We start from the raw sequence: 26,015 nt of genomic DNA on the forward strand, positions 1-26,015 counted from the left end.
GAGCCAGGTATAGCATTGTTCTACAGATTTCTTGTCGTAAAATTAATGAGGTTAACTAGATGTTATTATTGATCACTAATTGCTGATTTAATAAAGTGTTTTATTATCTTCTTTTTTTACATATCAATAAACAGTAGTGGCCAAAAATGTTTGGGACAAGAATAAAAAATGCTGGGGTCAGAAGGATAGTCTTTTCTATTTGTTAACATTCAATTTGCAACAGTCATGAGCTGAAAATTAGGTGTGATTGATGAACAAAAAAATAAAACTATGTCCCTTCTTCATACACAGGAAAGCCTCAGCCAGGAGGAGGGGGTGGAATGTGGTAGCCAGGAGGAGGCTGTGGAATGTGGTAGCCAGGAGGTGGCAGGGGTAAGTAGCAGCCAGGAGGTGGTGGGGGTAAATGGCAGCCAGGAGGTGGCCCGGCCTAGTAGCCTGACTGAATCCCAGGTCCCTCCCCTCCGCCTTCTAACCAAAAGGCCCAGGAAAGGGAGTAACGTGGAGGAGGCAGCTCTTGGGCTGATTCGGGAGGCTAATACTGCCCTCAGAACCACCCCCACTCTTCAAGAGGTCTTTGCCTCCATGGCTGCATGCAAAATGCAGGAAATGGAGGAGGGCCAACGCCTCATCTGTGAGGAAATTATGTATATGTCCCTAAATAAGGGGTTGAGGGGCCAACTCACAAACAAAACACACCTGTGTGAGTTGGACCATCCTCCTCCTCCTCCTCCTCCTCCCCCACCTCCTGCCATAACTCCAAAACCACAGTCTGGAAGCAAGCCTGGAAGGAAGAGTGGAAGGAAGACAAGAGTGTGATGGCCTGGGTTCAGTCTGGTCTGACAAAAGACACAAGCTGTTGTATGACCACAGCCTGGGGACATATATGCCATCTGCTGCTGTTCCTGATCTCTTGTAGTCCGGGACCGGATTGTGCTCACTATTATATGGACTCCTCATACTACCAATTTTGGATGAAAAATAGTTGATGTGTGCCCTGGGGCACAAAGGCTTCGCCAATTTCACTATCAGTTTGTTTGTGAGTAGGCAGGTACATTTCCTAAATACAATGTCAAATTAACAAGGGACACCAACACCAACCAACCTCCTTGAGGTTAAAAAAATACTAGATAATAATGGTGTTGTGGTAACTTAACACAAAATGAAAAACAATATTATGGAGAGCAATATAAAAAAAAAAAAAAAGCAGGAGATCTTGATTAAAAAAACCCCACTATAAACAAAAATTAAACACATTATTATGGAGAAAACATATTCAGGAGATCACAAGAAATAATAAAGAAATAATTTTTTAAGAACTCTGTGTGAATATGAGCAGCAAAACAACTTCATTATTCTAGCATTATAAAGAAGAGAATGCGCTGCATTAAAAGATTTAAAAATTTGCAGCATGATGAATGTGCTATCTCCATTACGAACGCTAGTTTTACCAGACACATGATCGGAATTTAGGAGAACGGATTTTGTTGTCGGATCCAGATTTCAAATTTTGTTTGTCGGAAATGTCCGATGGAGCCTGCACGCGGTCGGAATTTCCGACAACACGCACCTATCGAACATTTGTTGTCAGAAAATCTGACTGTGTGTATGCAGCATTAGTTTTAGGCACATTCTATGAGTTTAATGGCTTTGTCATATTTGCCCAGAACACATTAATTTATAACTTAACTTCTTTCCGCCCAGCCTATAGCAGATTGATGGCTGGGCGGGACATTTATCCTTCTGGGTGGACATCATATGATATATACTCCCAGCTCAGCGATCGGTGGTGAGTTGTGTCCCAATCAAGCCGAACACAACTGTAAACAAAGACCTGTAACTTACTGTTATCAGCTTCTTCTTCTCCTCAAATGACCCTGTGTGAGGAGAAGAATCTGGGAACAGTGAGTTACAGACTTAACCCCTTGTGTACTGTACCCATCACTACTCTGATTGCCCCAGAATAAAGAATACCTGTCACAGCAGCCATCAGTGCAGGCTATCAGTGTAGCGGTCACAGCATCCATCAGTGCAGCCTAATCAGTGTACCTGTAACCACAGCCATCAGGGCAGTCTATTAGTGTATCCGTCACCACAGCCTTCAGTGCAGCCTATCTGCTGCCTGGACCAATACTTTGGCTGTGCTGACTCTGCCTGCTGCCTTTACTGACCCAGGACTTTTTATGGATCATGTTCCTGCCTGCTGCTTGGATATCAGCCTGCTGCTTGTACTGACCCTGGCCTTATTATGGACCATATTCCTGCTTGCTGCCTGGATGATTCCTTTGGCTGTTGCTGACCAAATCTAGGCCTGCTTCCTGGGCCAATGCTCTCTTCTGTGGACAACTGCTCTACTAAAACCACAGGTAATCTTTTGTTTACTCTTTGTTTAGCTAGGCTGTGAAAAAGTGTCACACATGTGGTAATGCCATAGTCAGGAGAAGTACTAGAATGTATTTTTAAGCGTAAATCTGGATATGTCCATGCTGTATGTTAAACATATCTTATAAATTGACAACCTTGTGTAACTGTGCATTTTTTTATTTTGTTTGCACATTTTCTTAAAACTTCCAAAAAAATAACATGCTCAAAAGACTCATTATGCCTCACAGAATATACATTGGAGAGTTTGCTTTTCAAAATGTGGTCATTTTGTAGGTGTTTCCATTTGTCATTGTGCTCCAGGGCCTTCAAAAGTGTGATAGGTAGTCAGGAAATTGGATGTGTAATTTATGTCCCTAGAACGCCTGAAGGTCTTTGGATGTTGGGACTCTATGTGGCTAGGCTGTGGAAAAAGTTCACACATTGTATCTCCTTACTCTATGCCTATGCTGTGTGTGAGAAACAACACTCAATCACTCACTTTAATTTTGTCATTTTCCTAAGAATTGTGGGAAAAAATTACAACTTCAGAAGACTCACCATGCCACTTACTAAATACCTTGGACTGTCTACTTTTAAAAAAGTGGTCGTTTGGGGGGTATTTGTACTGCACTGGCATTTCAAGGCCTCAAGAAATGAGAAAGGCCGTCAGTACATCATGCTTACAGTATATATACAGTGCCTTGAAAAAGTACTCATACCCCTTAAACTTTTCCACATTTTGCCATGTTACAACCAAAAAGGTAAATGTATTTTATTGGGATTTTATGTTCTAGATCAACACAAAGTGACACATAATTGTGAAGTGGAAGGAAAAAGATAAATGATTTTCAATTTTTTTTTTTACAAATAAATATCTGAAAAAGTGTGGTGTATATTTGTTTTCAGCCCCCTTTACTCCAATACCCCTAGCTAAAATCTAGTGGAACTAATTGTCTTCAGAAGTCACCTAATTAGTAACTAGAGTCCACCTGTGTGTAAATAAATCTCAGTATATATACAGCTGTTCTGTGAAGCCCTCAGAGGATTTTTAGAGAACCTTTGTGAACAAATAGCACCTGTTACGTAACAGGTGACCCCGCCCCCCTCTGACATCACGGGGAATGCCACAGGGAAGTCCCCGTCAAGTCCCCGTGCATCAGAGGGGGGCCGGGTCACCGGGTGGCCACGCCCTCCATTAATTAAGAACCGTCAGAAGACGAGAAGCGTCACACAGCGGCAGCCTCCCATCATGGATGCGGAGCGGCCGAGAAGAAGAAGGGAAGAAGACGCAGCGGAGGAAGATGCCGGAGGAGAACACCGGAGGAAGAACCAGAAGAACCAGAAGAAGAATATGGAGGAAGAAACCGAAGGAAGATAGAAGAAAGTAGATGGAAGATAGAAGAAAGAAGAAGCATTTAAATAAAGGAGTTGTCAAAAACTGTCTCTTGTGATTTTTAAAATTTTTGACACTTTTTTTGTGAAATGGTAGGGGTACGTTTGTACCCCCTTACCATTTCACACAAGGGGGGGCGGGATCTGGGGGTCCCCTTGTTAAAGGGTGCTTCCAGATTCTGATAAGCCCCCCGCCCACAGACCCCCACAACCACTGGGCAAGGGTTGTGGGGATGAGGCCCTTGTCCCCATCAACATGAGGACAAGGTGCTTTGGGGGGCTACCCCAAAGCACCCTCCCAATGTTGAGGGCATGTGGCCTGGTACGGTTCAGGAGGGGGGGCGCTCTCTCGTCCCCCCCCTCTTTTCCTGCAGCCTGCCAGGTTGCGTGCTCAGATAAGGGTCTGGTATGGATTTTTGGGGGGATCCCATGCCATTTTTTTTTTAATTTTGGCGCGGGGTCCACTTAAAATCCATACCAGACCTGAAGGGTCTGGTATAGCTTTTGAGGGGGACCCCACGCCATTTTTAAAAAAAAATTTGGCCCCTTAATATCCATACTAGACCTGAAGGGCCTGGAATTTAGGGGAACCCCCCACGCCATTTTTTTTTAAATTTTGGTTCGTGGTCCCCCTGTGGGGAATTCCCATGCCATTTTTATCAATGAACTTTTATGTGTATTGACGGACCGGCTATTCATTAATAGCCGCGAGTAGTTTTAAATGACTTTTTTTCCTTTGAAATGTCATTTTGCTGTCAGACTGTCCTAAACACGGGAAACATGCGCCCCTTTACAGGCATACTATAGACACCCCCCAGGTACAAAATTTAAAGGAATATTACACTTTTATTGTTTCACTTTAAGCATTATTAAAATCACTGCTCCCGAAAAAATGGCCATTTTTAAAACTTTTTTTTGCATTGACCCATGTCCCCTGGGGCAGGACCCAGGTCCCCAAACACTTTTTATGACAATAACTTGCATATTAGCCTTTAAAATTAGCACTTTTGATTATTCATGTTCGTGTCCCATAGACTTTAACGGTGTTCGCGTGATCGAACAAATTTTTTGCCTTTTTGCATGTTCTGGTGCGAACCGAACAGGGGGGTGTTCGGCTCATCCCTAATTTTTACTAAAGATATGTAGCAATATAAATTTTGGCCTAAATTTATGAAGAAAAATTACTTATTTGCAAAATTTTACAATAGAAACTAAAAAGAATTCATCATTTTCGGTCTTTTTTTGCTTATCACAAAAAATTAAAAAAACCCAGTGGTGATTAAATACCACCAAAAAGAAAGCTCTATCTGTTTAAAAAAAAAAAAAAGATAAAAATTTTGTTTAGGTACAGTGTTGCATGACTGAGTAAGCACTGGAAGCTGAAAATTGACATTGGCAGGAAGGGGGTAAACGTGCTTTGTATTGAAGTGGATACATGGTGTATTAACCCTTGGTGAGATCATTGGGTACAATATTGCACAGCACTATCAGCATGTTTTTTTGTAGAGGGTAGTGCAGCTTCTTTTCTGTTATATTGCACAATTTATTGGGTACACTCCATACTAACAGCAGCAGCAAACCATCTATACTTTTTGCGTACTGTTGCGTGGGTAAGATATAATTATAAGCAATATGTTCAGTTTCCATATAGGGAATCAGCTATTGGAGTAATGATGATATTGAAGTTTTCCAAGTAAGGACTTGAAGATTGGAATAGTAACCACTGTATTCAACATAAAATGGGATGTCCAAAGAAGAAAGGACACATCACATTAGACACAGCATGTTTCTTCAGTGGAAGAAATTATCACTTTATATATTAATATTGGACTTTTGTTTGAACAAATATTGCACAAGTTTGGATTTGTTTTTATTTTTGTGTGTTTGTATACCCATGCAGCGCTGTCTCATTTACACTTTATTTACTGTTCTACAGTTCAGTTGTTCATTGTTTGTTCACTCACTTATTAGATTCTCTAGTTTGATTTGTGCAGTTCTGATATATTGGAGGTATGTTATTATTTTTGTTATCCACTTATTTTTAATAAATTACATTATTTTACATTATTATTGTGCTTGTTGATTTCTGTGCAAGTCCACACATTTCTGACCACACCTGTTTCACAGGATACCAGCACACGGTATTACACACGGATTTACTGTTGTGCATCTAGAACAGAAAGTGAAATCTCCCCAACAGGACACAAAATATGATTAGAAAAATTGTGCTTACAGATACACTTTAATTTATTGTATTAAATATTTAACAAATTATTTAATGCTCAGAGCTCAACTCTTGTTCTTTCCTTCCCATCCATTTGACCAAAAATACACTGATGGGAACAAAAAAGAAAAATGAGTGTTTTTTATATTTATATTACAAATATTTCCATGTGTGATGAGAAGTGTTTCCAATATTAGCACTTCCCTGGCACATCCAACCCCTAAACTTAACTAAACCCTAATGCAGAAAACCTATGGGGGGTAGGGGGGTACGGGAGGGAATTGGGACTACACGACACCCAAAGGACAATAGAAAGAAATAAAGATAACATAGAATTAAAAAATACAACATTTATTCAAGCAATGTTAAAAAACCTCAAAAGAGGAAAATTATTAAGCAAAAGTATAAAATGCTAAATGCAAAATCACATGATGGTGCCAGTCAGGCATGTACTGGCCATCAGGACTACCGGGACTTTCCTGGTGGGCCGATGGCTCAGTGGGCCGATTTCAGTGACAGGATCCTTTCATTCAGTGTCCCTGGATTGCCCCCTGTGCCGATCTGATGCCCCCTAAAAAGGCCACCATCGCCGCTTTACCCACTGTCACTTGTTCTGGCCGGGCAGGCCGGCCGAGACCCGCTTTAAGTTGTAGTTCCACAGCTGCTGGCTCACAATGGTTGCTAGCCGCCTGCCGCCTGGCGTGTAGCAACCAGTGACGTCACCAGAGCGATGCCCCAGAATACAGAGCGGAGGAGGATTTAACTTCCTCCTTCTCCGTGCGCGCCTAGTACTTAGCTCCACCCACCTCCTCTGAGCTGAAGCCGAAAATAGTGGAGCCTGGAGGACATGTGTGGGACCGGGACACTGTGCACAGGGAGCCGCCACGCCAACCTCCATTTCCTGGTTCTCATCTGACAGGTATAATGTGATCTGTGTGCTCCGCTGCTGCAGCTACAGTTTCTTCCCCCACAGTCTCTCCACCATGTATAGTTCCAGCACTGCTGGAGAACTCTTTCTGTGAGAGGGGGATCTGATGTTGAAGAGGGGTTCATTCTGTGAGCGGGGGATCTGATGGTAAAGGGGGGTTATTTCTGTGAGTGGGGGATCTGATGTTAAAGGGGGGTTCTTTCTGTGAGTGGGGGATCTGATGGTAAAGGGGGGTCCTTTCTGCAAGTGGGGGATCTGATGTTAAAGGGGGGTTCTTTCTGTAAGTGGGGGATCTGATGTTAAAGGGGGGTTCTTTCTGTAAGTGGGGGATCTGATGTTAAAGGGGGGTTCTTTCTGTGAGTGGGGGATCTGATGGTAAAGGGGGGTTCTTTCTGTGAGTGGGGGATCTGATGCTAAAGGGGGGCTCTTTCTGTATGCATAGGATGACAGTGGCAGTCAGGGACGTATCCAGTTGCCTTGGGGTGGGGGGGGGGGTGGTAAAATGCACCGTTGCTTAAGTACACAAAAATTCTTGCACTGGCCTGTCCTCAGGAACATGGATCAGGAGGCTATGTGTGAGTGGCCAGAGCCAGCTGTGCTGGAGCTGTCAGTGTCAGTTCACTGGGGGGCATGGCCGCCAGCTAGCTGTTGCACCCTGTTGCATTCTGGGAGTTGCAGTCCACACACTCAAGCTCCCAGGGGGGGTGAAGGCATTGCTGAGGTGAAAGACCCTGACACCCCCAGGGCCAGCTGACCCCAAATCCTATCTATCCACCCCTCCATTTACCCTGCCCCAGTGCCCACTCAGTACCTCAAAAAAGGCCTCAACACTGTGGGTCCTGCTGGAAGATGGCCATGGCCTGTGGCCAGCTCCTTGCAGGGCCCACAGGTCAGTGGGTGGCTCCCAGCAGGACCCACTGGCCGCTTTGCAGGGCAATCCTCGAGCAATTGCGTATGGTTTATATACTGTTTTTGTGCATGTCTGCAAAATTAAAGTGGGCCAGTCTGGAAGAAGTCCAGGGCCAAATTTTTGTCCCAGTCCAGCCCTGGTTCCAGTTAACAATACATTGGAGATGGACCCAATACAGATTAGATGTTAGATTTTATACTTTTGCTTAATGATTTCCCTCTTTTGAGGTTTAACATTGCTTGAATACATTTTGTATTTTTTACCTCTACATTATCTTTCTTTCTATTGTTCTTTGAGTATCGTATAGTCCCAATTCCCTCCCGCATCCCCTTGCGGTTTTTCTGCATTTTATCACAGGGATAGATACCCCCTTCATTGCTTGGGTTCAGGAATTTAGCTGCATTCATTCAACTAAACCCTAATTTATTCTTAACTTATTCACTAACAAAACCTTGAGACTTGGCTCTTAATCCATATGATGTGAATATATTTAAATTAAATGTTTAAATATACTGTACTGAAATGTATAAGTGTATCTGCTCAGACTTGCCTTACCTTCAGTATGCAAATAGGTCACAATGACAAACCTAATAACCAGAATAATTTTTGTATGATCCCTCAATATTAATTACAATGCTATGAAGTATTATATTAGCATGAAAAATCCACAATAAAGTTGAACTTACCCTTTTTCACATGTATAGACTGCTTCAGAGCCAAACAAAAAGTCTTTTGCTTCATATACTGCATTTGTTATTGCTTCAGGTGGTCCACAAGATATTCCTATGATAAACACAAAATAAATGTATTCCTTAATACCGCATATAAATTTACTGTTCGTTTTAGCTTACTGAATTTATTTGCGAATACAGCATTTAAATTTACTGTTGGTTTTAGAGTTCAGAATTCCCTTAAGTTTTTCTAATTTAATTGTTTCTTGTTTATGTAAGAACCACTAAAATGTGAGCTCCTTTATGTAATTCACCTACAGAGCAAAGGCAGGCATAGATGGTTTGAATCTCGGGGGGGTTAGCAGCAACTGGCTGAAATTCGAACAATGTATAGACTGGTTGAATGTACCCATGTTGATTAATCCATCAACTTAGGTACAACCAATGTGTCCAATTTTTCATGGGATTATTACCAGCGGCTGTAGCCACTAGCAATAATCACTGTGTGTTCTCCCGGCAGGGACGGCGTCCCGCACCCCCCTGCCAGGAGAACATAATATCTCCATGGGAGGGATTCCCCGATCAACACAGTCAGTGGTTGCAGGAAAGAAAATCGCTCCATCTATGTCCAGCTCAAAGGAGGCAGCAAAATTGGCGTATGGAGGAAGACACATTCATAAATACATCTGGTGCCTTTCAAGTTCAGATTTCAGTCTCTTACTGTATGAAATATCACAACCGGAGTGCAATATAAATTATGAAGAGACCAAAACTATCGCAATCGCAACTGCAAGGCTGTATTTAATATTTTAGCTTGCCCATCTTCTACTTTTCCCCTTTCTAACACACACAATATGCAGAGCTAAAAATAACTTACCAATTTCAAATTAAAAGCAAATTAAGACAAAATAGAAATAAGTCCACAGAGAAAATATGAAAAAAAAATATTGACACATCTAGAATTGTGTTCAGACACACAATCATTACTACACAGACAAGACCAAAAAAATGTCTGCAAGCATAATCCAAACTGTACTGACCCAACCAGAAAAATGTGAGCAGACACAATGTCTTCAAACACAATCTGTGCCATACTGATATAACCAGAGTAATGTCTTCAGGCACAATCAGTACCATACTGATATAACCAAGGTAATGTCTGCAGGGGGGTGCGGAACTGACACAACTATAAACAGATATGACCTTTACTACAGCCATTGAATCTACTAAAATATAGTACTATTTGTACTACAAAAATAAAGCAAAACACAAAGTGAAAAATGTGACAATGAATTGAGCTCTGTCATTTCAAGGCCATGGTTTAATATTTAGGGACTGGTTAATGACTGGAATGGTACCACTGAATTGGCGCATGGCCAATGTGGTGCCCATATTTAAAAAGGGATCAAAGATACTGGAGAGTTTAATAAAAGACCACATAGACGAGTTCTTGATGGAAAAATATATTTTAAGCAACAGACATGGATTCATAAAAGCCTGAAGTTGTCAAACAAACCTGATTTCTTTTTATGAGGAGGTATCTAAAACCTTGGACAGAGGGGTGGCTGTGGACGTGGTATACCTGGATTTTACAAAAATGTTTGACACAGTTTCCCACACACAATTAATGTATAAGGTAAAGTCTACAGGCTTGGAAAGATCAATTTATAAATGGATAGAAAACTGGCTAAAAATAGGATTGTTATAACAGCTTACCTGTAAAATCCTTTTCTTGGAGTACATCACGGGATACAGAGGCTCATAGTAATTACTAAGTGGGTTTATATCTCACCTTCAGGTGCTGGACACTGGTGTAATTGATTACACAGGAAGTTTCCTCCCTATATAACCCCTCCCTTACAGGGAGTACCTCAGTTTTTGTAGCAAAGCAATAAGTGTCCCACAAGAGGGGCGGGAGCTCTGTGTCCCCTGATGTACTCCAAGAAAAGGATTTTATGTGAGGACCTATACTGCTGCCTGTAGTACACTGTGCCAAAAGCGGCATCCTCTTACCATCTTACATTCACCTGGTAGAAATTAGTGAACGTATGTATAGACGGCCGAGTAGCGGCCTTCTAAATCTGAGTCATAAAGGCTTGGTAACGCACCGCCCATGAAGCGCTTACTGCCCTGGTAAAGTGCACTCTAAGGAGAAATCCTTTTATAACTTGACAAATCAATATTAAAACAGTTCATTTAGACGCTATCTGCCCTATCATGGGACCTCCTGGTAGCGCTACAAACATTAGTTTTCCGTATCTGAGCAGTCGCTTCAGATAGGCCTTGACTGCTCTCACTACAACGAGAGAGTGCAACCATTTTAATAGCTGATTTGAATGCTGCCTGCCCATTCTTAGGGTCCTCTAGCAGCACAACAAAAGTCAGATTCCCGAATCTGAAACGTTCAGATATACCTTTAACCGCTCTCACTATATTAAGAGGAAGTGATAACTTTCCTTCCGCAGAACAAGGTTCTGGTAAAAAGGAAGGTAAGAAACGTGTTGATTCAAATGACAGCTAGATCCTTTTAGGAAAAAAGAGAAAGGTTGGGTGAGGATTTAACATCAAGGCAAAGCAGTGCAGCTCTTAAAAGAAATGAATACAATATGAAGCCAAGTCCAAAAAAATGTCTTGTTCTGAAGGAGTGAATAATCAATGGATGACACACCCACAGGAAAAGAGGAGACTCCTTAATGGTGAAAAGGGTGCTGTGATAGAACTAAAGTAGCGATCGTGTATCCACACCAATGTATTCCACCACCAGAAGTATAGGCCACTCACCTTATTGAGTAGACCTTCTGAACTAACAGACAGGTCACTCATGAAGTCCCTTCAACAGGGTAATCATAAAGTTGAAACGACTGGGTACATACTGTATGTCCTCCACTCAATCTTGCGATATCCAGATATCATTCCCATCGGCATGTACAGGTCATGTTAAAACAAATAAAAAGGACATAGTGCTCTCCATAAAATAAAAGTGACTACTTTATTGAATAAAAAATGTTACTCACAAAGGAGGCACTGGATCCCAGTGCTGGAGTATAAAACATATAGATAGAAGACCAGGTAGGTGGCTGTTTGCGAGGGGTTACGTGACATCAGTACAGCCACCTACCTGGTCTATCTATATGTTTTATACTCCAGCATTGGGATCCAGTGCCTCCTTTGTGAGTAACATTTTAATTCAATAAAGTAGTCACTTTTATTATATGGAGAGCACTATGTCCTTTTATTTATTTTAACATGACCTGTACATGCTGATGAGAATGATATCTGGATATCGCAAGATTGGGTGGAGGACATATGTACCCAGTCGTTTCACCTTTATGATTACCCTGTTGAAGGGACTGCATGAGTGACCTGTTTGTTAGTTCAGAAGGTCTACTCAATAAGGTGAGCGTCCTATACTTCTGGTGGTGGAATACATTGGTGTGGATACACGATCGCTACTTTAGTTCTATCACAGCACCCTTTTCACCATTAAGGAGTCTCCTCTTTGCCTGTGGGTTTGTCATCCATTGATTATTCACTCCTTCGGAACAAGACATTTTTTTGGACTTGGCTTCATATTTTAATCATTTCTTTTAAGCGCTGCACTGCTTTGCCTTTATAGTTGTTTTAGGATTTGTATATTGACCTTCAATGTTCAGCTGCTGCTGTATTAGGATTGGTTTTGCGCTGTCTGACCCTTTTCTTTTACTGAGGATTTAACATCACCCTATCCCCAAGAATAATTAAGTATGGCACTATACAAAAGAAAGCTGCCAACACTCTAACTCTCTTGCGGTGGCTACCGGAATGGAGAACACCAATTCCCCCGTTAGGAGGCTCAAAGGAATATGGTGCATCGGTCGAAGGGGCTGTCCTTGTAAGCCGACAAAACTAGACTCAACCCTACGGCCTAACTGGTGGATTTATATGTGTTGTCCCTTGTATAAAAGGCCTGGATCAAAAAATGCGAAGCAAGAGGCCTTTGAAAAACAATGACAAAGGCCGAGATCTGACCCTTGATGGTATTCAAGGCTAGCTTCATTTTTACCCCCAACTGTAGGAAGGCAAGAATTCTACCTATGACATACCACTGAGGATGCCATCTTTTGGTTTCACACCAGGAAACATAGGCCCTCTAGACCCTATAATAAATGGTCCTAGAGGCCCGGTTTCATGCATTAATCAGGGCAGTTACCACTGAACCTGAAAGCCCCCGATTCTTTAAAATGTGGGCTTCAATAGACGAATCATTAAATTTAGCGATTGTAAGGCCGGATGGAATACCGGCCCTTTGCGAAAGCAAGTCTGGACTACATGGAAGAGTCCACGGTTTCCCTACTGCCAACTTTACGATCTCTGCATACCAGGTTCCTCTGGGTCATGCCAGGCTTGTAGTATTACCGGCTTCCCTTCCACTTTGATCCTGCGTAGAAGCTGCGGAGGCAGCTGAACTGGGGAGAACGTATAAATCAGTGAAAAACTGATCCCACGGGGTCACTAACGCATCTGTCCCATATGCGAGTGGATCCCTAGCCCTTGACACAAAGCTATCCAACTTCTTGTTGAACCTGGACGCCCAAAAATCTTATCTGGTCAGAAAAAAGTCGGGGTGCAGAGGCCATTCTCCCGGGAACAATTGTTGACGGCTCCAGAGAGCCGCCTGTCAATTCTCCATTTCACAAAATGAAGATTGTCGATAGACAAGGTACAAGCTCCTCTGCCCAAACCAGAACATGGCCCACTTCCCTCTGGATGCGTGACTTCTAGTGCCTACTTGGTAAATGAAGTAAATCACTGATGTGGCATAGTCGGATTGTACCCCGACAGAACAATCCTGCAATCTAAACGCCCAGGCCATTAAGCCAGACGTGTCATTGGAAGCTCTAGAGTGTCGACAGTCAAGGCTCTCAGAGCTTGACCACTTCCCTTGGACAGTGGTCTTCTTCAGGACTGGTCTCCATCCCTGGAGGCCAGCCTTCATAGCCACCACCTCCCAGGTAATCGGCATGAAGGATCTTCCTTTCTGCCATCTTTGCTGAGGTTCTGGCGTATCCCTGGGACCAGACCCTTTGGATAATGCCTAGGTTAGGATCTACTTGTTCCAGGCAGACAGAATAATGTTTATAGCTGCCTTGAATGAAACTGAGCATAGGGAACCGCTTTGAATGAAGCCATCTTCCATAGCACCTTAGCAAAGGTTAATATAAGGAACTCTTCCTTGCCTTGACCCCTTTTTGGGCTGAGTCCCAAACACTTCAAGCTCCTTACCGACCATAAGAAAGTACCTTTAGACTGGGATCCCAACCCAGGAGTTCCAGATACTTGACCACCTAGGTCCAGCCATGCTACTGATTGATCCATCAGCAGCAGATTGCCTTGGTATGCCATTACTGCTATACCCTGGGTCTTTACCCCGGGCACGGTGGCTAACCCGAAGGGCCAGACCACCAACCGGAAGAGGTGCTGTTCCCCTGCAAAGCGCAGACAACCTCTGTAGCCCATGCAAATAAACACATATGTAAACGGCCCATATGTGTATGAGGAAAGTATTAACGCCATATGCCTCTATGGAAGCGTGCGTTCATGGAAGCATAAATTCATACAAATATGTTTTAGGCAAAAACAAGAAACGTGTGCGCTGTTGACACGCATACATATAACACGTGTGCTATGGAACAGGCATCTTGCAAGCAAGCATGCGTTTTATGAACGTGTTATGGAACATTACACATCATGTATCCATACAGACACGTATTCCTATGTGAACATAAGGAATCCTGTATATTAAAGGAAAACTTAAATTAACATGCCTCGTTATGCAACCATGCCAATCTAGGCGACCATGCAACTTCAGGCGATCATGCATCCTTATGTGATTCTGCATTTTTTATATGATCAAAGATTTTATGCATTATAAGTACTACTGTGTGGACAAGTACCCTTGTGTGACCAAGGACTCTTGTGTGATCAAGCACCCTTGTGTGATCAAGCACCCTTGTGTGATCAAGCACCCTTGTGTGATCAAGCACCCTTGCGCGATCAAGCACCCTTGCGCGATCCAGCATCTTTATGCAATCCAGCATTTTTATGTGATCTTAGGCATTTCTGTGCAAACAAGCACTTTAATGTGACCCAGCGTCCTCATGCGACTATGTAAAAAACATGTAAATCCATACCAACAGAAAACATGTATCTTTATGTGATCAACAAGAACATATTCTGTTACTTGTTTTACCCACATGATGTACATTCCAAACTCATGTATTTTATGCAAACATGTGGACTAGTAAAGAGGAAGTTATTCTCCGCCAATGTGCGTTTCCGCAATCATGCGATTTAACTGTTTTTGCATTAGCAACAATGCGCACCGGCAACTGTGCATCCCAGTTGTGCATTTGGCTAGCTTGTAAGCAAGCACCTGCATGAAGATCCTGTGGAGGTTTTCTAGCCTGGTGATCAAGCATCTTTATGCGATCAAGCCTGAGTGACCATGCGACTAGGAGAAAAAAAAAACGATGCATAGCTATACAAACATAAACATGCATCTTTATGTGACCGTGTATCTTTAAGCGATCCTGTCACCTTATGCGATCAAGCGTTCTTATGTGATCAAAAGATTAAGCCTGTTTTGTGTGTTGCTTTAAGCGATCCTGTCACTTTATGCAATCAAGCATTCTTATGTGATCAAAAGATTAAGCCTGTTTTGTGTGTTGTTTTTTTTAACACAAACATGTCCAAACATGCATATTGTACACACATGACCATGTATCTTTATGCAACCTGTTTGTTTAAGCAGCACCTGTGCGTTTCAGAAGCAACTGTGCGATCCAGCCACCGTGTATTTCAGCATCTGTGCGTTTTAAGCAACTGTGCGACCTTAGCAACTGTGCAATTCAGCATCTGTGTATGTTAGCAACTATACATATCAGCATCTGTGTGTACTAGCAACTGTGCGATTGTAGCAACTGTACATATCAGCATCTGTGCGTACTAGCAACTGTGTGATTTTAGCAACTGTACATATCAGCATCTGTGCGTACTAGCAACTGTGCGATTTTAGCATCCGTGCATATCAGCATCTGTGCGTATTAGCAACTATGTGATTTTAGCAACTAAGCATATCAGCATCTGTGTGTATTTAGGAACTGTGCGATTTTAGCAAGCCTGTAAGCAAGCACCTGCTCAACTGCAGTTGTTCCTATACTTATACCTGTATGATACCAAGCATATATTATACTTCCTCCACTCATCTTCCCTTCTCCGTCGGGGTCCCCCAAGGTTCTGTTCTTGGACCTCTTTTATTTTCAATCTACACCTATTCCGTGGGTCAGCTGATAGCCTCTCACGGCTTTCAATATAATTTCTACGCTGACGACACACAAATCTATCTCTCCACCCCTCAACTCACTCCATCAGTCTCCGCACGCATCACTAACTTACTAACCGACATATCTGTATGGATGTCACACCACTTCCTCAAACTCAACTTGTCCAAAACCGAGCTTATAATATTTCCTCCCCCACGTGCCTCTTCCCCTGACTTCTCTGTCAAGAGCAATGGCACAACCATCGACCCGTCCCCACATGTCAGGGTTCTAGGTTTTATCCTGGATTCTGAACTCTCCTTTCGGCCCCACATCCAATCACTTTCCAAAGCTTGCCACCTCAACCTCTGCAACATCTCTAAACTATGTCCCTTTCTAACCAATGAAACCACAAAGCTCCTGATTTATTCCCTGGTTATCTCTCGCCTCAACTACTGCAACTCCCTCCTCATTGGCTTACCTTTAAATAGACTATCCCCCCTTCAGTCCATCATGAATGCTGTTGCCAGACTCATCCACCTTACAAACCGCTCAGTGTCTGCTACCCCTCTCTGCCAATCCCTCCATTGGCTGCCACTCACCCAACGAATTAAATTCAAAATACTAACAATAAGTTACAAAGCCATCCACAACTCTGCCCCCAGCTACATCACTAGCCTAGTCTCAAAATACCAACCTAATCGCCCTTTCCGTTCCTCCCAAGGCCTCCTGCTCTCTAGCACCCTCATCACCTCCTCCCATATTCGCCTCTAGGACTTCTCTCGAGCCTCGCCCATCCTCTGGAATTCCCTACCCCAATCTGTCAGACTGTCACCAAATTTATCCACTTTTAGGCAATCCCTGAAAACTTTCTTCTTCAGAGAAGCCTATCCTGCCTCCGTCTAATAACTGCACTATTTTCTCCATTAGCTCATCCCCCACATCTATTACCCTTTGGTGTAACTTGACCCTCCCTCCTAGATTGTAAGCTCTAATGAGCAGGGCTCTCTGATTCCTCCTGTATTGAATTGTATTGTAATTGTACTGTCTGCCCTAATGTTGTAAAGCGCTGCGTAAACTGTTGGCGCTATATAAATCCTGTATAATAATAATAATAATAATGCTCAAACCTTTCAAACATGTATTATAACATGCATTTCAAAACTGCAAGCACGTATATTATGCTGTTCCTGCCCACAAGCAGAAAATGACACTTTTAACCACTTGTCGACCGGGCCACAGCCGAAAGGCGGCTACAGCGCAGTCGGCTTATTCTGGGCTTATTCTTCCCAGAATCTTCCTCTCGAGTGCCACCTGGGGTGCGCATCCGGGAACATCCATGACCGCCGGGTCACGGATCATGCATCACGGTAAAAGGCCGCTGATAGGCAACGACGGAGTGATCACATGTAAACAATCCGGCGTCATGACCGGTTCCTCCCTCCCCTCTCTGTACAGATCTGTACAGTGCGGGGGGGGAGAGATTGAGTGCTGCAGGGCTGTGGGCTGGATGTGTAGTGCCCACAGCGCTGATATGTGCCCACTCCATCCATTCAGCCAGCCATACCCAACCATCCATACCATCCATACCAAGCCATTCATACCATCCATGCTCAGCTATCCACACATACTTAGCCATACATACTCATCCATCCATCCATCCTCAGCCATACATATTCATCCATCCATACTCAGCCATACACTCATCCATCCATCCATCCCCAGCCATACATACTCATCCATCCATTCATCCATACTCAGCCATAGATACTCATCCATCCATCCATACTCAGTCATACATACTCATCCATCCATCTATACTCAGCAATACTCATCCATCCATCCATGCTCAGCTGTACCCAGCCTTACTCAGCCGTACCCAGCCTTACTCAGCCGTACTCAGCCATACCCAGCAATACCCAGTCATACCCAGCAATACTCAGTCATACCCAACAATACTCAGTCATACCCAGCAATACTCAGCCATACCCAGCCATACCCAGCAATACTCAGCCATACTCAGTCATACCCAGCCATACTCAGTCATACCCAGCCATACTCAGCCGTACCCAGCCATACTCAGCCGTACCTAACCGTACTCAGCCGTACCTAACCGTACTCAGCCGTGCCCAGCCATCCCATCCATACTGAGCCATACCCAGCCGTACTCAGCCATACTCATTCATGCTCAGTCATCCCATCCATACTCAGCCATTCCCATTCATGCTCATCCATGCCACATCATGTCTCATCCATGCCACATCCATGCCACTACAGTGCCTCACAAATGTGTAATAGGTAGTCAAATTAGATTTGAAACGTATGCCCCTAGAACACCTGACGGTGCTCCCTGCATGTTGGGCCTCTCTAAGTGACCAGGCTGTGTAAAAGTCTCACACATGTGGTATTGCCATACTCAAGAGGAGTAGGAGAATCTATTTTGGGGTGTAATTTTTGGTATGTACATGCTGTGTGTTAGAAATATTGTATAAATGGACAACTTTGTGTAAAAAAAACCCTAGTTAGACTTACCGGTAACGGTATTTCTACGAGTCTTTCAGGACAGCACCTGGAGAGAGCGCAGCTCCACCCACTTTTCCCAGGAAACACTGCAGTCAGTTTTTTCTTTAAAGACCAGACACTTCCACCATGGCCTCAGTTGTTCACAGAGTACCTCCAGCCATGCTGAAATTAGATAAGCAGAACATAGCAATAACACCACATGTTACAAAACAATTAGGGCGGGTCATCGGTGCTGTCCTGAAAGACTCGTAGAAATACCGTTACCGGTAAGTCTAACTAGGGTTTTTCTCCCCTCGTCTTTCAGGACAGCACCTGGAGATGATAAAAGAGTACTTACTCTAGGGTGGGACCACCGCCTGCAGGACCTACCTGCAAAACGATTGTTCCGCTGCTGATAGCAAGTCCAACCTGTAGTGGAGGGTGAAAGTGGAGAAGCTTGTCCACGTGGCCGCTTTACAGATCTGACCTGGAGAAGCCCCTGCTCTTTCCGCCCAGGACGTTGCTATTGCCCTTGTTGAATGGGCCATTACCCCTGTGGGAGGATCAGCCCCTGAAGCTTTATAGGCTTCACTGATCGCCATTCTTAGCCATCTGCCTATAGTGCTTTTGGAAGCACAATGACCCTTACGCGATCCAGAGAAAAGAATAAAAAGAGAATTTGCCTTCCTAAACTCTCTCGTGATCTCTAAATAATAAAGTAAACATCTTCTCACATCCAGAGTATGAAAAGCCTCCTCTTTAGAGTGGGATGGTGTAGGACAAAAAGTAGGTAAAACTATCTCTTGTGCCCTATGAAAAAAGGTTGCGACTTTTGGCAAGAAACCCGGGTCAGTTTTCAGCACTACCCGGTCTGGAAATATAAAGCAAAAAGGTTCTATTATAGATAGAGCTTGCAACTCACTTACTCTTCTGGCCGAGGTAATTGCTACCAAAAGAACTAGTTTGAGCGTCCATAATTTTAAAGTCGCTTCCTCTGGGGGCTCAAAAGGTGCTTTGATCAACCCTTGTAGCACCAGTGGTAAATCCCATTTAGGAAAATATTTAAAAGGTACCGGCCTAAGCCTGGCCAATGCCTTGAAGAATCTAATTATAAATGGCTCTTGAGATAACTTTCTCTCAAGAAAAACCGACAAAGCAGCCACCTGGACTTTCAGGGTACTGGCTGCCAGCCCCATCTCCATACCCTCATTGAGGAACTCTAATATTGAGGGCAATTCCTGTGGTGAACATTTTTTAGTCATGCACCAGGAATTAAACCGCTTCCATGTTTTAAAATAAATACCTCTGGTAACCTTCTTTCGGCTACTTAACAGGGTTGACACCAGCTTATCTGAGAAGCCTTTTCTTTTTAGAATCTACTCTTCAGTAACCACCCCGTCAGCTTGAGCTGGTCGATCTTTGGATGCTGAAGGGGTCCCTGGGTTAAGAGATCTTTTCGAAGTGGAAGAACCCAATGTGGTTCCACTGCCATCCTCTGTATAGTTGCAAACCAGGGCCTCTTGGGCCAAAAAGGAGCCACTAGGATCATACTTGTGGTCTCTTGTTATAGTTTCTTTAAAATCAAAGGGATCATTTGAAAGGGGGGAAAGGCGTAGCACAAGTGGAAGTTCCACGGTTGTGCCAGCGCATCCAATCCTCTCGCCTGATCTTGCCTGCTTAGTGAATAATAGGCCTTCACCTTTGAATTCTTGTGGGATGCGAACAGGTCTATCTGAGGAACTCCCCATTTCTCTGTTAATTTTTGGAATACCTCCTTGTTTAGACTCCACTCTGCCTCTAATATCCTTTCTCTGCTTAGAAAGTCAGCTACTAGATTCAGCTCTCCTTTTAAGTGTACCGCTGTTAGGGACTTTAAGTTGTTTTCTGCCCAGGATAGCATCTGAAGGGACAAGGTTAGCAAGACTTTGCTTCTCGTGCCTCCCTGTCTTGTAACATATGCCACTGCTGTGGCATTGTCTGATAGTACTTGAACATGATGACCCTGGACTATTTTCTCGAAAGCCCATAATCCTAAGAGAATAGCCCTTAGTTCCCTCCAATTGGAGGACCTCCTGGCCTCCCTGTTCGTCCAATTCCCCTGAGCCATCTGTCCTTCCAGGTGGGCGCCCCAACTCCAGGAACTCGCATCCGTTGTTAATCTCCTCTCCTGGGGAAAACACCAGAGCAGGCCCCTGTCCAGATTGGAGTGACTCCTCCACCACCAGAGCTTCCTCTGAACTCGGGGGGATATTATAATCATTTTTTCTTGGGACTCTCCATAGGACCAATTTTTCAAAATTGTCTGTTGAAGATCCCTTGCATGTAAACGTGCCCACTGTACTGCTGGTATCGATGCAGTAAGGAGCCCCAAGACGGACATCGCTGCCCTGATAGAAATCGGCAGGTTTGTCTGGGTCTTTTTTACAGCATTCTGAAGTTTTACTATCTTTTCCTCTGGGAGGAAGATTCTCTCCTGTATGGAATCGATAGTGTAACCTAGAAACGTTATTGTCTGCGATGGAATCATGTTCGATTTTTCCTTGTTTATTAACCAACCCAGGCTCTCCAGATGACTCCTTGTCCTTGGCAGATCCTTCTCTAATATGTACCTTGTTTTGGCAAATAATAGAAGATCGTCAAAATATGGGACAATCGAGATTCCCTCTATTCTGAGAGGGGCTAAGGCCTCTGCCAGAATCTTCATGAATATCCTCGGAGAGGATGACAGTCCGAAAGGGAGAGCTCTGAATTGAAGATGTATGATAGACCCTTCCATCCTGATTGCCAATCTGAGGTGCTTTTGTGATGCTGGGGCTATAGGCACATGGAGATATGCATCTCTCAGGTCTATGGATACCATAAAACAGTACGGGGTCAGGAGACCCTTTACCGAAAAGATCGTATCCATTTTGAACTTCTTGTACCTGACCGCTCTGTTGAGAATCTTCAGGTTCAGGATTAGTCTGAACTTGCCTGAAGGCTTCTTTACCAGAAAGATGTGCGAATAGCACCCCTGTTCCACTTCTTTGGGGGGAACATTTATTATCACCTTTTGCTGAATTAATCCCTGTAGAATTGCAGACATTGCTGTAAGCTTTTCTGGGTCTCTGGGAGCCTGAGTTATATAAAACCGAACCGGAGGGGGTTGGGCGAACTCCAGTCTGTAACCCTCTATTATAGTCTTGAGGATAAACGGACTGTCTGTTATCCTCTGCCACTGTGGAAAGAAGGTTCTTAACTTTGCTCCCACAGTCGGAGGACAGTCACTGGCTTTTTGTATTTGGGGTAGAGGGGCGAAATAGTACTCCTGACTTGCCCCTGCCTCTCTGAGACCTCCAAGGTCTTTTATATCCTGTCTCCCTTGAGTCTGAGGTTTTCCGAACAGGACGAAAATTCTTATTGCCCTGAGGTACCACTTTTTTCTTAATGGGAAAGGCCTTTTTCTTGTCCGCTGTTCTTTCAAGAATGGCTTCAAGACCTGGGCCAAAAACCAAATCCCCTTCAAAGGATAAACCACATAACTTGGTCTTTGAGGCAGTATCACCGGTCCAAGTTTTGACCCAAAGAGCTCTATGAGCTGAGTTAATTAAGGCAGAAGATCTGGCTGACATCCTAATTGATTCAGCTGACGCATCTGCTATGTATCCTACAGCTTTCTGTAGCACCGGTAGAGTCTCCAAAAGATCTTTACGAGGGGTACCTGCCTCGACATGAGCTTTTAGTTGGTCCAGCCAATGCTCTAAGATTCTGGCCACCACTGTTGCGGCCATAGCTGGCTTTAAATTTGCTAGGGTGGAATCCCAAGCTTTCTTTAGCAAGGAGTCAGCCCTTTTATCCATGGGATCCTTAAGGATACCCATATCCTCAAACGCAAGGTCGGTGTTTCTCGACACCTGAGAGAAAGCTGCATCCAGCCTTGGTTTTTTGTTCCAGACCTGGGTGCTATCCTCTTCAAAGGGAAACCTGCGCTTGAGGGATTTAGAAAAGAAAGGGGCCCTCTCTGGGTCCTTCCATTCCCTCTTTATTGTTTCTGACAGAAACTTGTGCACCGGAAACACCCTGTGCTTCACTTCACCCATGCCTTGAAACATCTTGTCATGTAGTGACAACAGGGTTTTATCTTCTGTAATATTTAGAGTAGTGTGGATAGTTTTTAATAGATCGTCCACCTCCTCTAGAGATAGTTTATAGCGAGAGGCAGAGGAAGAAGATTCTTTCTCCTCCTCTGCTTCTTCCTCAGATTCTGTAGCCACACTACGCTCCTCCTCTTCAGAGTCACTGCCCCCTCTGTAAGCAAAGACAGAAGACTGAGAACAAGGTACTGAGCTGCTACTTGCAGCTGGATGCTTGTCAAGATAAGATTTAAATGACTCAAACGTATCAGCCAAATCTTTTCTGAAAGAGCTCAGCAAATCTTGCTGAGCCACAGGTGTAGTAGGAGTAGTCTCCTCTTTCACCAAGTCTGCAATGCAACCCTTGCATAACACTTTAGCCCAAGATTCTTTAAGCACATTTTTACAAGATGGGCATTTCTTTTTAACAGAAAAAGAGGAATGCTTTGTCTTTTCTTTTGCCTTCTGAAATACATAGGCAAACAAACCGTATTATCTACAGAAAAACAATATGCTGAAGAAAAAATGGAGGTGCCAACACTTTAACCCCTCTATTAAAAATCAGCCTGTAAATCCCCCCACAGATCTACTTCACAACTATTAACACACTTCCTGACTCAAAACACAGGAAGAGTGTTGCAGGCTCTTTAAACAAATCCACCATGGCCTCTCTCAACAAAGAGGGAACTAAAACATGCCTCTACAGTAAGTTACAGAGACCGCTGTCCCCGCTTACCTGGGCCTGGCTGACTTGTGTGGCTCCTGCTCCTGCCACCGCCGATTGTTCCTCCTCCATGCTGTCAGGATTTACAATGGCGCTCGGTGCCTGTATTTGAAACTTCCTGGTCCGCTCGCTGCTGCGAGGGCCGGAAATGATGTCAGCCGTACGAAGCCGCCCTCTCCTCCTGCGTTCCAGCGGCCGGAACCAGAGGCCGCGTGGCGCCGCTAGAGGTCCCGCCCCCGGCCGTAGTGACGCGCTCGCCACCGGAACCCGGAAGGCTGAGGCTTTTGGGATAAAAAAGGAGATGCCGCTCCTCCACAGCCTAGCCGCCAGTCTAAAGGAGTGGGGACCCCCAGCAGCCTGACCCTCGCCGGGTATGAAGAGGGGAGGATGCCAGAGCAACCCCCACACGTAAGGGAGGAAGCTGGGCTGGCCTATCAGAAGAAAAACAGCATACCGGTATGCCCCCTACTCTCTCCACCTGGAGAAAGCACAGAACACCCCTGGCTCCCTGCAGCGTTTCCACCATGGCGGAGGAAACACTACAACTGAGGCCATGGTGGAAGTTTCCGGTCTTTAAAGAAAAAACTGACTGCAGTGTTTCCTGGGAAAAGTGAGTGGAGCTGCGCTCTCTCCAGGTGCTGTCCTGAAAGACGAGGGGAGAAAAATGCGTTTTCATTTTCTTTACACATTTTTCAAAAACTTGTAGAAAAAAATGACATGTTCAAACGAATCATTATGCCTCAGATTATATATTGGGTTGTTTTTTCTTCCAAAATGGGGTCATTTTTGGGGCCTAGTGCTCCAAGGACTTCAAAAGTGTAAGATGTAGTCAAGAAATTAAATGTGTAATTTATGCTCCAAGAACGCCTGGCGGAGCTCCCTGCATGTTGCACCTCTGTATGTGGCCACGCTGTGTAAAAGTCTCACACATGTGGTATCGCCATAGTCAGGAGGAGTAGTAGAATGTGTTTTGGGGTGTACTTTGTGCTATGCATATGCTGTGTGCGAGAAATAACCAGCTAATATAACAATTTTGTGAAAAAAAAAGAAAAAAAAAATCTTGATTTTGCAAAGAATTGTGGGAAAAAAAATACAACTTCAAAAAACTCACCATGCCTCTTACTAAAAACGGGTCATTTGGGGGGTATTTGTACTTTCCTGGCTTGTTAGGGTCTCAAGAAATGAGATTGGCCGTCAGAACATCAGGTGTGATCAATTTTCAGAGATTGGCACCATAGCTTGTGGACTCTATAACTTTCACAAAGACCAAATAATTTATACCAATTTGGGTTATTTTTTACCAAAGATATGTAGTAGTATAAATATTGCCCAAAATTTATGAAGAAAAATTACTAATTTGCAAAATGCTATAACAGAAACAAAGAAAAATTCATTTTTTTTTTTACAGAATTTATGGGCTTTTTTCTTTTATAGCGCAAAAAATAAAATACCCAGTGGTGATAAAATACCACCAAAAGAAAGCTCTATTTGTGTGAAAAAAGGACACAAATTCATACAAGTACAATGTTGCATGACTGAGTAATTGTCATTCAAAGTGTGAAAGCACCGAAAGCTGAAAATTGGTCTGGTTAGGAAGGGGGTTTAAGTGCCCAGTGGTCAAGTGGTTAAAGTGAACTGCTAATCATCCAGGAGTGTAACTACTACTTACAGCTTGTACATGCCCCATGGATAGGCAGAAAAATATGCAACATGTAATCATGACTTGTCTGTACCTGTTCCCAAGCTGGTATTCACACACTCACGGCCCACTGTTCTATCTCCAAGGCCATCCGACCTGTCAATACATGGTAATGGCTGCCCTTCCTCTTCCTGCCTACAACAACAATAGGCTAGGAGTAAGTCTGAGCCCTCTAGTGGCTGGGGAAAAAATAGCAGCCTGCCTGAGCCAGAGTACAAGCATGATAGAACAGCACACTGCTCCCAGTGGCCACCAGGAAACAGACAGTCAGACCGCTCTCTTAATAGAGACACTGCAAACAAATGCAGACTCACCATTCCTCGCTGCAGGGTACTGCTGGAATATCACAGCGACCCAATCTTCACCCATCACGGCGGGTTGGTGTCATGCCAGACCTTCAAGGACAGGGTCCCATCTGTACGTAGTGTCCACTGCCTTGGGCCTTGTATAGAGCCCTGCCAGAGCAAACCTGTGGTATAGCAATGTGATCAAGGTGCTGGATCTCAGGGCCCAGCTCTCCTAAGAGAAGCGTTAGAAGCAAAACCTCGTTCTTCGGTATCAAGGCACCGGGTACCATCCACTTTAGCCTTTATTTTTGCTCTTTGAATGGATCCAATAGTGTAGCTCCCTGACCCTGTTCAGGCCATCTAGGAGCACTCATTAACCGTGACCAACACCTTAGACACTGGCGAAAAAACTGAGGTACTCCCTGTAGGGGAGGGGTTATATAGGGAGGAAAATTCCTATCGAATTGATTACACCAGTGTCCAGCACCTGAAGGTGAGATATAAACCCACTTAGTAATTATGCCCCGTACACACGGTCGGATTTTCCGATGGAAAATGTGTGATAGGACCTTGTTGTCGGAAATTCCGACCGTGTGTAGGCTCCATCACACATTTTCCATCGGATTTTCCGACACACAAAGTTCGAGAGCAGGCTATAAAATTTTCCGACAACAAAATCCGTTGTCGGAATTTCCAATCGTGTGTACACAAATCCGACGCACAAAGTGCCACGCATGCTTAGAATAAATAAAGAGATGAAAGCTATTGGCTACTGCCCCGTTTAGAGTCCCGACATACGTGTTTTACGTCACTGCGTTCAGAACGATCGGATTTTCCGACAACTTTGTGTGACCGTGTGTATGCAAGACAAGTTTGAACCAACATCCGTCAGAAAAAATCCTAGGAT

General features: G+C 43.9%; 1 protein-coding gene across 3 annotated transcripts in view; it reads right to left on the reverse strand.

Annotated features, from left to right (window-relative positions):
• LOC141128474 (C4b-binding protein alpha chain-like) overlaps nucleotides 1-26,015 on the reverse strand; it is a 448,459-nt gene that overhangs the window by 61,430 nt on the left and 361,014 nt on the right. For all 3 annotated transcript variants that reach the window (XM_073615780.1, XM_073615778.1, XM_073615779.1), the window contains one exon: nucleotides 8,502-8,598. In XM_073615780.1, coding sequence (XP_073471881.1) covers nucleotides 8,502-8,598 — 97 coding nt within the window. The remainder of the gene's footprint in view (nucleotides 1-8,501; nucleotides 8,599-26,015) is intronic.

Source organism: Aquarana catesbeiana, linkage group LG02, assembly GCF_042186555.1.
Source record: "Aquarana catesbeiana isolate 2022-GZ linkage group LG02, ASM4218655v1, whole genome shotgun sequence".
Taxonomy (NCBI): Eukaryota; Metazoa; Chordata; class Amphibia; order Anura; family Ranidae; genus Aquarana; species Aquarana catesbeiana.